At 33.6% G+C, this 17,529-nt stretch overlaps 1 protein-coding gene across 1 annotated transcript in view; it reads right to left on the bottom strand.

The window, feature by feature from the left end:
* MDGA2 (MAM domain containing glycosylphosphatidylinositol anchor 2) overlaps positions 1 to 17,529 on the bottom strand; it is an 835,318-nt gene that overhangs the window by 93,825 nt on the left and 723,964 nt on the right. Inside the window, exon 9 of the mRNA XM_024118322.3 lies at positions 13,717 to 13,986. Coding sequence (XP_023974090.1) covers positions 13,717 to 13,986 — 270 coding nt within the window. The remainder of the gene's footprint in view (positions 1 to 13,716; positions 13,987 to 17,529) is intronic.

Raw genomic sequence — 17,529 nt, forward strand, 5'->3', positions numbered from 1 at the left:
ATGTTAGCACGAAGTGTAAGAGTTATTAAGTAATTAAAATTACACAGATAACAATGCTTTTTTCCTAATTAACAAAAAAAACATTAAAAGAAGATACTTAAGACTTGTGTGCAAAACTAACTTAGTCTTTTCACAGTTTGCTTCAATAAGTTCACTTGAATATAATATCCTATCATATAATTCAATTTTCCTTTACAGATACTTTCTAAATGATTAGATATTTAGAGTAAATATGTTTATAGAAATATCTACTCAGAAAATTATTTAACTATAATGAGTTCAAATTGCCTAAATTAAAATATTTTTACTTCATTTCTTGAAACGTGGAATGAACACAAGATCCAATTTTATACACTCTCCTAAAATCATCTTCATATATTAATAATTTAGCCTTTTTCTTAATCTCTAGGAAGGCAGAGGCCATTAAAATAAGACCAAAGAATATGGTCTCCAGGCGTATTTGCTAGGAAGTAGAAACTGAAAATGATGATCAGGCGCAAAGACTGCATAACTTACCAAGAATCCTGCCCTTTGTTATTAGGAAACAAATCACTCAGACTGCAATAGGTAGGCAATCAGGATTTTCAGAAGTAATATGGCTTGGTAATTCTTGCAAGAAAAGGGTTCATTTTAACAAATAACTAAATGCTCAAGCCACGTATATCCATCTCAGTTGGAAGCTAATGTGATATGTTTCCCACTGTAAAAATTCTCCCCAATTTAAGATACTTCTCAGAAGGGTGTATGATTTTATTTGAGTAGGGATCTACCATATAAAGTCAAGATTCTTTATTTAATAGAATAAAGAATTAATGAATATAGTATAGTCAGCAAATAATGATAGCTTCATTTGTTCCTGGTAAGGACTCTATTAGGTTTTTTGGCTCTCAAAAATAATAATTATTTTATGAAGTAGTTAGCTTAAAAAGATATCTCTGGAGATCCCAATGGATGAAAATATAAAATTTATTCTATTTAAATTATTTGACATAGTCTATATAAAATACCTATGATAGCACTGGGGAAATAATAAGTATTTAATAAACATTAATCTCACATTGTACCCTCTCCCATAAAGAAAAAAAAAATTTTTTTAATAAAATTCTCTAGGAAGAGTTCCATAGTTTGGTTCCACTGTTACTGTTTAAAAGCACAGGAAATTGAAGCAATTTAAAAACTAAACTAGACAAATTTAAATGAGTTCCTATTTATTTTTTTTAAACTTCAATGAAGCACTATTTCAACACAACTGAGTCACCTCTGACCCCTTTTTGGCATCAGCCTAGAAAACAAAATATTTATACAAAGTAGTTACTGGCTTACGCCCCAAATATATATGGTTGTCTTGGGTAATATAAAATAAATGCATGCACTTACCAGATAATATTTTAACTTAAATGAATAACCCTTTTACTCTAAAACCCTGAATGTACTTTGCCAAAAATGATGTTAAATATGAATAATATGAGGGGCTTTTTTCCAAAATAGGCTAGATTAGGATCTGGTCCAAAAAATTTAAAAGATGATTTGGATTTGATGAAACAATTAGCTTTCACATTAGGCATGTAAATAGGAAACTGCTAAGGGTTTAGAGAAAGTTTAGAAATAAAAAAAAAAAGTAAGTGTTATGTGTATTAAAAACCACATGTTCTAAAGAAAAATAATCTGGAGAGCTCCTCTGGGAATAAAGATGGTTGACTTGAGAGAAAGAAGAAAAGGCAGCTCTTAAATTCTGTACTTCAATTATCCCCTTGTACAAAATGGAGTTGGCCCAAGGGCCTTTGCTCACTACTATTCTGTCAAGTATTTGAGACACCTACCAGAATTATATGTCTAGGATTGCTGTTAAAAGTTATTCTAATTTACCACTACAACCATGGACTCATGAAGCAAGAATAATCTTGAGAGATGAAAACTGTATCTCAAATTTATATAGGAATTTACAGTTAAAAAGTTCTTCCACAAATATTAACTTCTTTTAGTCTTCACAGAAGCTGGAAGGGCAAATTTGCAGAGAGATATTAATTGGCTTGAACTGCAAATCTGGAAAGTTAATATGAATATCATAATTAATGAAATAATGCAGACTACTGTCCTTGTCTGGTCTGCAGATCATCCCTCAAAAAGATCCAAATGAGTATTTTGTGAGAAGGAAGAGAGGTTACACCATTCACCTAAATATGCAAAGGAAGTTGGCTTTCAGACTGAGAGGGTCTGATCATCCCTACCTTCCTCAAAGTATTTTATTTCAGGAATGTTAGGGTAAAATGAAATTATTAGAAATCTCTCTTTTCAGAAATATTGCATCAAATACTCCCAAGGCAGAAGAATACAAAACTATTTTGCCTCATTTTATATTTTAGAAAAACATTTCATTAATACATGGTACATGTCAACTGTCAGTGGGTGAGGCTAGCATACACTAAACTTCCTTGTCATTGGTGAGGGAAGCCAAGGTCGGAGTAGCTATCTGGAGTACCACATTTGGCTATGTCACAATCAGGGCTCTAGGCTGATTTTGTGATGCTCTTTTGCTATCCTTTCAAGAGTTATGCCATTTCTTTCATATATCACAACTATGCTTGTTAATGAGCCAACTCTATAATACATATATATGTGCTGGCATGGGAAGCACAGACAATTGAGGTTGCAGAAGAAATTCTATAGATCATTAAATTTCACAAAACAGAAGCAGATTCAGAAATAGAAAATGATTAAACACACATGGTGTCCAGTTCCTGGGCTAAGCACAAATCTATTTTGTAGCAAGTGCACTGTTTTATAAAAATAGTGAGTACATCCCTGTTCTCTGACCATTTCCCCTTGCCTGTCCTATACATCCCATGCCTAAGAAATGCTACTAGAAAATAAAATCACTGAAGTAATTAGCAACCATTTATTCATAAACTCAATTGCTAATTCTTATATGGCCCAGAAAGGAAACAGAAATGCTATATGCATTCCCCTCAAATATATATGGATACTTATGAGTCAAGATATGGAATAACCAAAATCTCTGCTTATTTACTAGGGCCCACATTTTTATAAGACTTCAAAACTTTTCCTTTACTTTTTCTAGGAATCCTCAAAAGACGTCTCACATATAATTCAAAAGCCAGTCACTTTAGGCTTTCCTGCCCTTTCTTTCTTATTCCAGTTTCCATCAAATGGACAGTCAGAGAAATTCTCCCTTGAGGTTGTGTACAGTGTGAGGAAATTTTATGTAAATCTGAATTATGTAACAGAAACAGTATGTGAAAAACATACCAGCGTTCAAATTTGAAATAGAACATGCCCAAACAAGGGAAAAACCCCACAGACAATGCAATATTAGAGATTCAATTTATTTTTGTTCAGTTTGGATTTTTCTTTTCATATAGCATGTATATGTCTGTAGATATACAACTTCTCATAAAATTCTCATGAAATGCTTTCCTCTGGGGTCTTCCTCTTTGTAAGCCTGCTTGCAATGTTTTACCTGTACACAGAAAATACTCTAATTGTGACATTAGAAGAAAGCTTAATCTAGCTTTCTAGAAGGACCACTGGCTGGGAGGTGTGCACGGAGGGGGAACAGCTGGATGAACTGACCCAACAGTGCTCAGGCCGAGAGGACTGACTGTTCAAATGGTGTACTTAGGAAGCACATTAACTTCCTGGCAAGCACCGTTGCCACACATGTTAGTGGTCCACTGCTGAATATGAATGTGCGGAATATCTTTGAGGCAGGGAGTAAGAGGTGTTCAAGTGAGTTGGAGAGGAGCCCAGAAGGTATGCTGTTTATCTTCTAGGAACATTTATTTTCGCCAAAACATATAACTTGAATTAATAAAGTTGATTTAGATGTGAATAAAGGAAACTAGTCATTGAAACTGAATAACTGTGACTCTCTAAGAATAACCAAAAGATCTGTGAATACGACTCCTAGAGCAAGAAAAAAATTAAGGCACAGATAACTGTTCTTATTGTATTGCTAAGAAGCACTGGTCTGGATCTGACTGCAAAGCAAGTATCTGCCTGCAGTTAGATCCTGAGGCTACTAGCAACTGTCATTTTGATCAGTGCTTTAGAAATAGACAAAGTTCATTAGAATGATGAAAGAAAGTGATTTCTTAAGTAACGCTTACATAAGTAATATAAAATTATAAGACTTTGATTATATCCTCTGGTCTGAAATTCAAAAAGAATTTATAAAAAGAAAACCTCTCAACTTACTGCTATGCCACAAAATATCCCTTGAGAAAAGACAACGTATCAGGTTGTGGGCAATTATCTGTAGAATCTCTCACCTGACCATCTTAAGTCTGGTTTCTGGCATGTCTTTGGAACAAGTTTTGCACTGTTCTCATCCATTAATCATCCCTTCAGGGTGATGGATAAAGGCCAAGTGCTTAAATAGACACTTGGAGGTTTGGGATACGGTTTTGATTCCACTGAACTAAAAAGTCCTTTGATTCTTTCACAGATTGATTTTATTACCACCCAATATCTACAGAAAAAAATCCAACTGTACTAAGTGCTAAACAGACTCTTAAGAATAGAAATACTAAACATATAATATTCACATACATATGTGTGGATTTCTACATTTGGGTTTCTTTGCTTTATTCTTTTCTGGTGTCAGAGAATATTATAAAAATTCTTTTCTCTCAGGAGAAACTGTGATTTCAAACCATTTCTTATCCTCTGAAAACTGGATCTAATGCCTGCCCAAAATAATATAAGGAAGCTGTGAGCAATAGTTTTGGAATACTGAGTCCTACCCTGTTATGCTGATATCTCTGTCTTCCCTTTATTCTACCCAGCAGTGATGGTCTTGCTTACAAAATGGTAATTCTCCAAAACCTGATTCATATCCTTCTGATTTCACTTGCATACATGACCTTTGTTACCAATATATTGGGTCATTCAATATTCTTAATGTAACAGTCACTATCTCTTAAAGTAAGAGACACAGTTGGGCAAAGATGGTAGTGGTTATCTTGGGGAGGGGAACTACTGTGAAGATAACCAGTTTACTGTCTCCTCCTAAAGGAAAGTAATTTAGAGGTTAGGGGAGGAAAAAGGAACAAACGATTCTTGAGGAACAACTAAATGTTTAAAAAATTAACACAATATGGATTAGAAAAAGTATATACATGACAATAGTAAATCGAACAATGCCATTCATATTATGAAACACTACCTATTCCCAACCCTATCTTATTTGGCAAATATCATCCACTTTTCAGTAATACTTGAGGTATAATTTACATACAATAAAATGCACACATTTTAAGTGCAGATTTCACTGAGTCTAGAAAAATATATATTACTATGTAATCGCCAATCAAGATATAGGAGATTTCCATCACTGCAGAAAGTTACCTCCTACTCCTTTGTAATCAACTCCACTCTCAGCCCCAGCCAAAGAATATAATTTCTATTACTAAAGATTAGTTTTGCGTGTTCAGGAAATTCATATAAATGGAATCATAAAGTAAGCACTTTCTGTGGCTAGTTGTGTTTATTCAATATAATTGTTTTTGAAATCCATCCATTCATGTATTGTATCAGTAGTTCTCTCCACTTTTATGACTGAGTAAAATTCCACTGCATGAGTAGATTAGATCACAAGTTGTTTATCCAGCCACCTGTTGATGAATATTTGGGTTGTTTCTAGTCAGACACTATTATAAATAAAGCTGCTATTAAAGTTTGTGTATAAATCTCTGTATAGACATACATTTTCATTTCTGTTGAGTAATCATCTAGGAGTGGAATTGCTGGATCACTTGGTAAGTAAATATTTAAGTTTTTGAGAGACTTACAAGCCATTTTCAAAACAGAAATCCCATTCTACACTCCCAGCAAGAATGTGTGATAATTTCAGTGACTATATATCCTCACCTACATTTGCTGTTGTCAGTCTTTTTAACTTTTGTCATTATAATGTGTGTGTAGTTCTAACTCATTGTGTTTTAAATTTCATTTCTCTGATAACAAATGATGGCTACCAGTTTTAATACAAATACTGGTCAATTGTATGCTATTTTGTGCAATGTATATTCAAGTCTCTTGCCAATTTTACTTGGACTGTTAGTCTTATTATTGAATTTTAAGAATTATATACTCTGGATACAAACACTTTGTCACAAACATGTATTTTAAATTTTTTTACAGCCTGTGGCTTGCTTTTTCCTTTTTCCCTTTTTTTTGTTTCTTTAGACCAATAATTTTTTTAAAAAAAATTTTATTGGAATGTAGTTGATTTACAATGTTGTATTAGTTTCAGGTGTACAGCAAAGTGAATCAGTTATACACATACATATATCCACTCTGTTTAAGATTCTTTTCCCACATAGGTCATTAAAGAGTATTGAGTAGAGTTCCCTGTGCTATACAGTAGTACATATATACAGTGGAATATTACTCAGCCATATAAAAGGACAAAATAATGCTATTTACAGCAACATGGATGGACCTAGAGATTGTCATACTGAGTGAAGTAAGTCAGACAGAGAAAGACAAATGTCATATGATATTGCTTATATGTGGAAGCTTTTTCCTTTTTTAATGAGGTCTTTTGAAGAGCAGGAAGACTGCAGTTTTAATTATGCTTGTATTATTATTATTTGTATTATTTTTAAATGACTGGTGATTTTTGGGGTTTATTTCCTTTTCCAAATTTGCCTAGATTTTCTCCTGAGTTTTCTCCTAGAATTTTAATATTTTAGTTTTTTATATTTACACTACAATCAATTTTAAATTAATCTTGTGCATAATGTGAGGTATTGTTTAAGGTTTATTTTTTTAATATGAATATCCAGTTGTTCTAGCACAATTTATTCAGAAGACTATCATTTCCTAATGGATTATGCTGGTGACTTTGAAAAATTCATTTGACCATATGTGTATCATCTCTGTGACCTTAGAGGTCTATTCCTGAATCCTTTATCCTGTTTCAATGAACCATGTGTTTATATTTATACAAAAACCACATTATCTTGATTACTGTGACTTTACAGTAAGACTTGGAACAGGGTAGTGTGAGTCCTCCAACTTTGTTCTTTTTCCCCTTCCACATAGGTCTAGCTATTGTTAAGCCTTAGCTTTCCAAATAAAATCTAGAGTCAGCTCTTCAATTTCTATAGAAACAAAACCAAAAACAACCATGCTGGGTATTTTGTTGGGATTGCAGTGAATCTGTAGATCAATTAGGAGACAATAAGTATGAAAACAATATTGATTCTCCAAAATATGAACTTGGTATATTTCTCCACTAATTTTGGTTCATTTCCCTCAGCAATTTTTTGATATTTTTCAGTGTACGTCTTGTGCATATTTTATTAAATTTATTTACACTTTGATGTCACTGGAAATGGTATTTTTTACCCTTCAGTTTCAAATTTTTATAGCTATTATACAGAAATATGCTTGATTTTACATACTAATTTCATACCCTATGCTCTTGCTAAATTATCTTAATTCAAGTAGATTTTCTCATAGATACTTTAGCACTGTCTTCAAAAACAACGACATAATCTGTGACAAGAAGTAATTTTGCTTCTTCCTTTCTGATTTTTATGCATGTTATTTACTTTCCTTGTGTTATTGTAGTGGTAAGGACCTGCAGTACAATATTTGTGACTAATGAGAGTGGGTATTTTTGTTTTGCTCTCAATTTTAGAAGGAAAATGTTTGATCAGCATATTATCTATCTTGGTGAGTATTCCATGTGCACATGTAACAATATGTAGTTTAAAACTTTGGGTATGATAATCTACAAATATCAATTAATTTAGTTTGCTTGTAGTATGGTTCAGATCTTCTAAAACATTAGTGATTTTCTGGGTACATATTCTATAAATTATTCATAGATGGATGTTAAATCCTTTAGTGTAATTATGAGTAGATTATTCCTCCTGGCACTTCTTTATTTATGAATTTTGAAGCTCTATTATTAGGTGCACACATATTTATATCTGTATAATCTTCCCTATAAATTCCTCTTTTACTATTATTATTATTATTATTATTTTTGTGGGTGTGTGTGTGGTACGCGGGCCTCTCACTGTTGTGGCCTCTCCCGTTGCAGAGCACAGGCTCCGGAAGCACAGGCTCAGTGGCCATGGCTCACAGGCCCAGCCGCTCCGCGGCATGTGGGATCTTCCCAGACCAGGGCTTGAACCCATGTCCCCTGCATTGGCAGGAGGATTCTTAACCACTGCACTATGAAGGAAGTCCCATGACCACTGTTATTCTTGACTAAGGCTAACACTTTCCTTTTCCTTGCATGTCAGGTAATTTTTATTATTTATTGAGCATTGTTAGTAATTATCACATTACTACATTGTAATGTATAATACATATTATATAATATATTATAGATAACTGGACTATGCTCTCTTCCTCTAAAGAGTGTCGCTGTTTATTCTAGTAGGTAATTCAGCTACCTGCTAATCACCTCAAACTTCTGTATTCTGCCTTTTTACATTTTATTAGGGTGAGATGTATGGAGAACGTAGAGACTTGCTCTTACAAATTGGTGGAACTCTACTTCCAAATTCTACTTCCCCATGAATCTTATCGGGGCTTGGTGTTAGCCTTTGTTTGGGAGTATCTAGAATAAGCCTTTATTTTCAAGCAAGGCCCTGACTCCTAAGGCTTAATCATTCTGATATCTCAGCAGGATGTTCGGAATTTTAAGAAGGTATATCCTAAATTTGCTAAGCTGAAAATTCTAGCTTTCTCCATCAGTGCTTGAACTCTACTGTCACTTTTCTGCTCTGAACCTGATACAGAAGAGTGTGCTAAGCCTCAACAGTTTCACCTTATCTATGCATCCCAATCCTCAGGTAAGGACTAGGATGGAATCAACACAAACTCCTATAAGCCTTCCTCTAATCATCCCTTTCTGCTCCATCTCTAAAATATTGTATAAATTAGATTCAATATTAAAGAAAATATTTTGGTAAAATTTTTGCTAAGTGATAGTATTAACTTCCTTAATTAATATTTACATTTTTATTTCTACTTTTTTAGATTCAGCATGGACTCATGTACATTTTATCTAGCTTAATTATCCAAAAATTCCTTTAGAACCACTAATAAAAGAGTTACTGAGGTGTGTCAAAAAGAGCTTGAATTTACAGTCAGAAGATACACATTTTACTTTTGGTTTCCTTAGCCTCTATTAGCTAACCAGTCATACAAGGGTGATATCATTTCTTCTACACACATAGCAGAATTGTTTGAATGAAAAGAATACAAGTGGAATCACTTTGTACACCATAGAATACATCAAGAGTTGTTAAGACATATAATGCATTTTCTGCTCTATAGTTTTAACATAACTGTAATTCATAAGGCTGGCTGAAACACTGGGATCCATTAGTCTATCTGTTATCATCATAAGTAAAATTCTAATAAATTTAACAGAATTTTGGCTCTGAAAAATATTTGACGTTGAAGTTTTTTGCCTTTTAGAGTTATCACAGGGAATTTTATTAGATATTTTTCCATTAGTTCATTTGCTCTCACTTCTGATAGTTCTAATGATTTTTCTACAGTGTTATGCTGTTCATGTTTAGACATTCATAACAAACAAGTATCCAGCTGAATAGCACAAACATATGCATTGCCAGAGAATAAAATACATTTTCTATCTGAGTTACTACATAACTCAATCTGACTTTAGAAAACAAGAATAAAACATTTTGATTTGGAGTCAAATTTGACTTGGTTGTTATTTCATCCTTTTCATTCTTTAGAACTAAGTAATGCTAGAGTAATCCAACAGCCTGTCTTAGGCATATCACAGTTCTCAGTCACCCTCAATTTCTTTACATTCACTGAGTGATAGCATGTACTCCCTTTCATTAAAATGTCTCACTCTTGCTTTATTTGTTCTCTAGGATCTGTCTAATTTTGGTTATGTGTCTGATCTGCTGGTGCTGAATATGGAGAAAAGAGTAGTTCTAAAATGTCAATCTGAATATTTTAATATATCAAAAGAAAAGTAGAGGATGCACAATCCCAGTACAAATATTTCCAAATTAGAGGTGAAAGCAACAGTCACAGGCAAATTTTTGTTTGTAAAACCCTATTTGCCATGTTTATTGAAAGGGATTAAACTATGAGGAATTTCTTTAACTATTGCCATAGATAAAAAAGTTTCATATGTAGGTTGTATTTAAAAGTACTCCTAGCAGCAGGTAATGTTGATACATGTGGCAGACTGAACCTAAGGTGACTCCAGTGATTTCTACCTCTGTTATTAATGTCTTTGTGTATAATTCTCTCCCATGGAGGGTGGGAAAAAACTGTGATGAGATGTTCCTTCAGTAATTAGGTTATGTTATATAAGATTCCACCTTAACAGACTAGAGCTAGAGATTCTTCCTCATGGCTTGATGAATTAAGCAGCCACGTTGGAAAAGCACATGTGACAAGGGATTACAGGTGATCTCTAGGACCTGCAGAAATATTCTAAGACATGAGAGTAGCCTTCAGCCCCAAACCAGCAAAATGCTAGGGCCCTCTATCATGCAACCATAAGGACATTAAATCTTTCACTAACCTTACATGATCCAGGATAAGCCCCTCTCAAAATCCTTAACTTAATCATGTATTGCCACATAAAGTGATATTCACAGGGTTTGGGGATTAAGACATGGATTTACCTTCTTGAGGGACATTATTCAGCCCACTACATATTTTCAACTTGAACTACTCTTTCACCCTCATTCTTTTCCCATTAAAAAATAATTTTCAGTAAGATTCCTTCCATTTAATCATTCACTCTTGGCCATCCCTCTATCTATTCCATCATCCCAGATTTACTGGTTTTCTTTTCTGGATCAAGCTGTGTGCTAGGATCTAACCTAGAATGTTATTCACTCGTATCTGTAATGTAATGAATGTGCCTAGATGTTTTGAAGTCTTTAAAAACATTTTTTCCAAATGTTAATTTGGAGCATTTGAACCTGTGATAAAGTGAAATCCATGCTCCATTTGAGTGATCTGCTAAACAGTACAAAACTATTTATTAATATAGAAATACTTATGTCTATGTATTTATACATATATACTTGGAACTGCACATTTACAAGTGGACTTATTATAATAAATTAATATGTCACATTTATTTATAGAACTTGTAAAAATTCTCCCACAGAAAAATATGATAAATGGTTTTCGGGTTCCTGCCATAGTTCACAAAGGCTTAAAACACAAAAAAACTAGGCTTAACTTCACTATAACAATACTAGTAAATAAAATAAATGAAAGTACACAGTATTTTGTAGTATTATAGCTAATATTCTCTATTATGGACAGTGCACAACAAGCTAGGTTGGTCACTCTTCCCAAAATACCTTTGCTTACTATCTTCTTTTACTTTCCAGGAAAATATTCTCATACCCCCTCTGACTTCTTGGTAAACACAACCCCACTCTCCTACCCCCAAACACCCACACACATTGCATACTCATGATATAAATGAAGAAAACACGTCCGAACTTTTGAGCTTTCCCGGGAGCTAGAATACATATAGACATGAGGGCTTCCATTGCCTTTTAGTTCAATTCTGTACGTTTTGATGTGCAGTCAGATCAAGTCCACTTTCAGGACATTTAGGACAAGCAAGTGGAAGAGTTTAAATGCTTAAATTTGGTACAATAGTTATAACTTTGAAAATTTAAATGTTTCTTAGTTAATTTGGGCCTCAAGGAAAAAGAATTGTCTTCAAAGATCTGTTTTGTGGGTAAAGAACATATGCATAATAAATATATGAATCCTTGCATATATTATATTCTCTAGTTCTCTTCTGCATAGCTTCAAAGAGTTTTGAATTATGGGAAATTGATAAGGATTACTACTAATTCTGGTATGTTTTAGTAGAAAACTAAATAGCCTTTCAAAGTTTCTTCCAGACGTCTGATTCTATGGAATCATTGATTTCCTTATATATTTTCCTGAAATATACTGTATTTGGAATTCAATAATTTCTTTTTCTCTTCTTCAAAACTTTATTAGATTTTATGTGGAGATCTTGAAACAATGAGGTTGACCTGGAGATTGAAAAATGCACACTGGAAACAAATTAATGCACGGGGCTGTTTCCTCTCCCTCTATGGGGCAATCCACAACAGGTTTATTCCTTCCTGCAACTACTGAAATCTACTTACTGCACCCCATGGATCTGGAATGGGAGAATGGAGCTAGTGTTTATTCTGGTCTCAGCTTGTCTTCTAGCTCAAAAAATAGGATTTGGATCATATAATAGAGAACAAATGAAAATCTTGCAGAGGCAGCATGGTCTAAACCAGTGAAAGAAAACAGTGTCACCAGAGAAAATCAGAATGTGTATAAAGCCAAAAAGATTGAAGAAAGGGGTTTAGTTAATTTTATGGAGTATTTTTATTTTGGAGGGTTAATGAAAGAAAGTAAAGTGCTCCATTTGTACCAATATGTGAAAAACAATTGCCTTTGAAGGATTCTTATTGCTTGGGATAATAACATATAAATAAGGAATGAAAGCATATCATGCCATTTAAATTACCCCATAGAGTAATAGAATACATTCCCTTACCATTGTAAGTATTCCTAGGAAGAAAAATTAGAGCACCATGTAAGTAATTGTCCTAGGGATTTTTTATTTCGTTATAATAGTTCACTTTAAGTATTAAAGTAGAAAAACCTTAAGTTCAACTAAATGTTAATAAAAGAGATTGCAAAACCAAGAGGTGGTAAGATCCAGCAGAGAGGATGTCTTCATATTCTTTGGTTAGTCAATTGTATTTTATCCACCTAAAATCCCATTTCAGGACGCAAAAATGTCTCAAGGCAATCCATATTAGAGAGTTCTCTTACGAGTAAGAATTTATTAATAAGAATTTATATTACCAATGAACAAGATTTTATTAATTCTGAAACATTTTAATCATGATTTTTATGATTGCTTTCCAGATAACAATGTCCAGTTTCTTCTTTTAGTAGCATAAACACTATAACTGTTTCAAATAATTTTATCTAGAACAAAATAATAATGAAAAGGAGTATATCCTTGTAATGTATGTCTAAACCCTAGCTCAAAAATTACACAGATTTAGATTACCAAAATAATTTAAATAAACATGTATGATTTAATACAGATTTAATATTCCTTAAATACATTAAAAGATAATGATATAAAAAATGATAATTCTCTCTAATTCATTATATACCACATACAACTATATTGATTTCCCTTTGAATATCTGTGGGCCTATGGTAAGCCAGGGACAAAATGAAGATTCACCATACATTAAGAGGTAATAAATAAATAAACAAGAAAAAGAAAGAAAGCACTCTCTACTATTAAAACAAGAGCAGGTATTGGATTGCAAAGGATTTTAAACTTGCAAAAGAAAACATGTATTAATATTTGCAATTTGATCTAAATAAAGCTAGTTAAGATTTGTCACTTTATTACTGAAACACTCAACATAACCAACCTCATCACCAACTCTATTTGAATTCACATAAACTTCTAATTTTATAGGCACATAAACTATCTTAACTACTAAAATAGACGTGCCTTGAAAATAAATGAGTAGAAGCTCTAAATATGAACAGTCAAGCTGTTCATGGTATGCTCCATGGAGCTGCAAAATTCTTTCATTCTTATATTGACATAAGCCTAAATTCCCATGATCTAAAGGAAAAAAAAAAGCAAAATATTCAGCATCTTACCTGTAACAAGAAAGCTGCATCTCCCTGCTCCAGCTTCATTTATGATGCTACAATTATAAACTCCATAGTTTTCGTTGGAAAGACTCTTCACCGGGTACTCTGTGTATTCTTGAGAGTCAAATTGACCTGTCCGTAATAATTTGTTTCCCAAGCGCCACTCATAGGTCAGCACCCGTATTGGATAGGCTCTCAGGACCCTGCAGCTCATAGTGACACTGCGGTCTTGTCCTTGCCGGATTTCCAGAAATGCTGGTTCCACAGCAGGAGGATCTGTAGAAAAGAGATATTAAAACAGATAAAATATGTGGTTTGCAATAAGCCAGTGGCTACTCTTACTGTGAGAAGCTATTTTCAAGAATACATCTAGCAACAGGGAAGGAATATTAAGAGGTGGGTGGAGAACATATTTAGGCCTGGGAATTTCAGCTTGGGTAGGGAAACGTGATTCCTGAGTGTGGGCAATGAAAAAAGACTCATTGCTTTAAAAAAGCATTTGCAGGTGAAGCTAAGTAGAGTTTATTTTTTCCTTTAGTTGCTTCCCAGAAAAAAATGTCATAAGTATGTTTGGTTTATACTGTTAGCAAGCAAATGATGTTCTGGGTATAAAAGCAGAGTATCCACACTAGCATGAAATTCTGAAGCAGATGAAGCCATTGGTTCAAGTCAGTGAATTCTAATTATCCCATATGAGGCTCAGTCCTTGGGCTTCTGGATAACAATTATTTAATAAAATGGGTAACACAAGTATATAAATTTATTTTCTAAATTATTCGGTCAGAAAGAATTTGACTGCAAGTCATAATATTCATGCATAAACCTTAAGCAAACTTTGCAAATTGTACCACAGGTGGATATGGATTTCAACCCACTGCAATGGCTCATTTATTTGGCTTAATTGTGAGTTTTTTTCCCATACAATCAAAACTTGCTACGTTAGGTACCTAATCTTTTTGTTTTTGTTGGGAAGATTTCCAAAAGGTGTTACACATATCTCTCATTAGGGTATGCAAAATACAGGCCTTTTCTTAATGATGACTCCCGTCATAATAAATAACAATTATTTTCTGGGCTCTAATGACATGGTTCATTTGATCAAGGAAATTGTGTGGGACCACTCAGGAATTTTTGCACTCAGGATTGCTCTGGGCAACAATATCGCATCCTTGACTAGATGTGTATGGCACCCTCTTGAGTTGTGCAGTATAAAAGCTGTACAACTCTCCCTGGAAGCCCTTCCTTCAGGATGCTAAAAGGTTTTAGGACTACCACACCAAATGTGCTATCTGATATTCTTTACAAGTCATTCCATCTACTTTTTATAATATTGCTCTCCTTTCTCACAGCCAACATATTGACTGACCCTTCTTGCTTCTTTCAACAAATATGTTTAAGCTACCATAAGAATTTTAATTTTATTCATAAATTCAATTTTTTGAGCCCTCCTTATATAAGTGCTAAGAATAGAAGAAGAAATGAACAAGAAAAAAATCCTATCTGCATGTAGTTTATGGTCTAACACAATAGGCAGACATTTAAATAGCTAATTTAAAAAACTGATGTACAAAAAACAATTCTAGGGTAGAAAGTGAAGAAGTGAACAACACTATGAGGATTGACCAGGCAAGGAGTGTGATATTTGAATTGCATCTCCCAGGATATATAGGAAATGGTCAGGTGGGTGAATAGTAAGAGAGGACATTCCAGGGAGAGCGGTAAGTAGGTGCAAAGGTAAGGAGGAGACAGGGAGAATAGGATGTTTAGCGAAGTATAAGTGAATAGCATAACTGATGCATAAAAGGTGCACGAAGGCTTGGGAAGAAATAAAGATGAAAAGAAAAGCAGAGGCTCTATCAAGGATCCTTGAATGTCATGTTATGGAGTTTGAATTTTATCCTGTTGGTACTGAGGGTCTTTAAAAAGTTTTTAAATAAAGGCTTTATATGATTAAACCAATCTTTTAGAAGGCATAGTGTGGCAGATAGGAGGAGCATGAACCTCAAAGAGAGGAAACTCAAAGAGAAGGCCTGAACTAAGGCAATGTCGTGGGACCATAAATGATGCCTTAGACAAGAGGGGGATGAGTGATGAAGACAGGGAAGAAAGAAGGGGTAGTTTGGAGTTTGGTGGACATGTTGAATTTGTGCACCCAAGTGCTTCTTTATTTCCAATCATATGGTTATGTTTTATTTTTTTCTTTGTTCTGATTTTGTGCTTAACTGAATCATATTCAGAGAAAACAGTTCATATATATTCAATCATATGAAATTTGTTAAAACTTGTTTTATATCCCAGAATATGATTGATTTTTATCCTGTTTGTGCTTGCAAAGAAAGAGTAGTCTGTAGTTTTGGGATGTGATGTGGATCTATTGGGTTAAGTCTGATAACTGTGTTGTCCATATCATTTATATAGTTGTTAGGGTTTTTTTTTTTCGCCCCATTTATTCTACTTGGATTAACTTAGAAGAAAGGGTTGAACTCTTCTAAAAGGGTAGTAGCTTTTAAAAATTTTCTTCTTGTAGTTCTGTCTCCTTTTCGCTTTACATATCTTGAGGCAATGTTATTCATTACATACACATTTAAATCGGCTTTATGTTATTGATGATTTGAAACTTTTATCTTTGTGAAGTATCTCCTTTATCTCTATTAATGTTGTATTATTTAAAACTATATTTTGTCTCATATTAATATAGTTACCTTGGCTTTCATTTAGTTAATATTTACTTGTTATGTCTTTTCTGTCCTTTTATACTTTCAGTAACCTTATATTTTACTAGCATGTCTTTTAAACAGCATGCTGTTATATTCTATTTTTTCAAAAAAGTCAATCTTTTTCTTTTACCCAGAGTACTTAGCACTTTATTCATTTCAGTTTAATATACTGATATATTTGGGTTCAAGTGTTTCCTGTTTTTTATTCTTTCTGTTTGTTTCATGTTCTTTCTTTCTTTGTTTTCTTTGTATTAATGGATTATATCATTATTCTAACACTTTTCCTGCTACTAGTTGGGAACTTAACTGCTCTGTTTCTATTATTTTATTGATTGTCTTAAAGCATGCAACATGCATACTTAAGTTATCCAAAAATATCAATTAATACCTTTACCATCCTCTTAGACAAAATAAGAATCTTAGAACACTTTGTTCCTTTTATTCCTGTTCTGACATATGTTACTGAGTCATGAACTTTAATCCCCTCATCTTTTTAAAATTTATTGGACATTATCATACTTTATACTTGCACTATTTTATAAATTACCCAGATATATGTTAGCTTATTTGCCCTTAATTCCTTCTTTCATCACAGACCTTCCAAATCTGTGATCAGTTTCCTTTCGCCTAAAGTATATCATATTGAATTATCTTTAGTAGACTTTCTGATGTTGATTTGCAAAAAATATATACTTTACCTCATTCTTTTTTTTAAAACATCTTTAGTGGAGTATAATTGTTTTACAATGGTGTGTTAGTTTCTGCTTTATAACAAAGTGAATCAGTTATACATATACATACGTCCCCATATCTCTTCCCTCTAGTGTCTCCCTCCCTCCGACCCTCCCTATCCTACCCCTCTAGGTGGTCACAGAGCACCGAGCTGATCTCCCTGTGCTATGCTGCTGCTTCCTACTAGCTATGTATTTTACATTTGGTAGTGTATATATGTCCATGCCACTCTCTCACTTTGTCCCAGCTTACCCTTCTCCCTCCCCATATCCTCAATTCCATTCTCTAGTAGGTCTGTGTGTTATTCCCGTCTTGCCCCTAGGTTCTTCATGACCATTTTTTTTTTTTTTAGATTCCATATATATGGGTT

The sequence above is a fragment of the Physeter macrocephalus genome, chromosome 11 (genome assembly GCF_002837175.3).
Source record: "Physeter macrocephalus isolate SW-GA chromosome 11, ASM283717v5, whole genome shotgun sequence".
Taxonomy (NCBI): Eukaryota; Metazoa; Chordata; class Mammalia; order Artiodactyla; family Physeteridae; genus Physeter; species Physeter macrocephalus.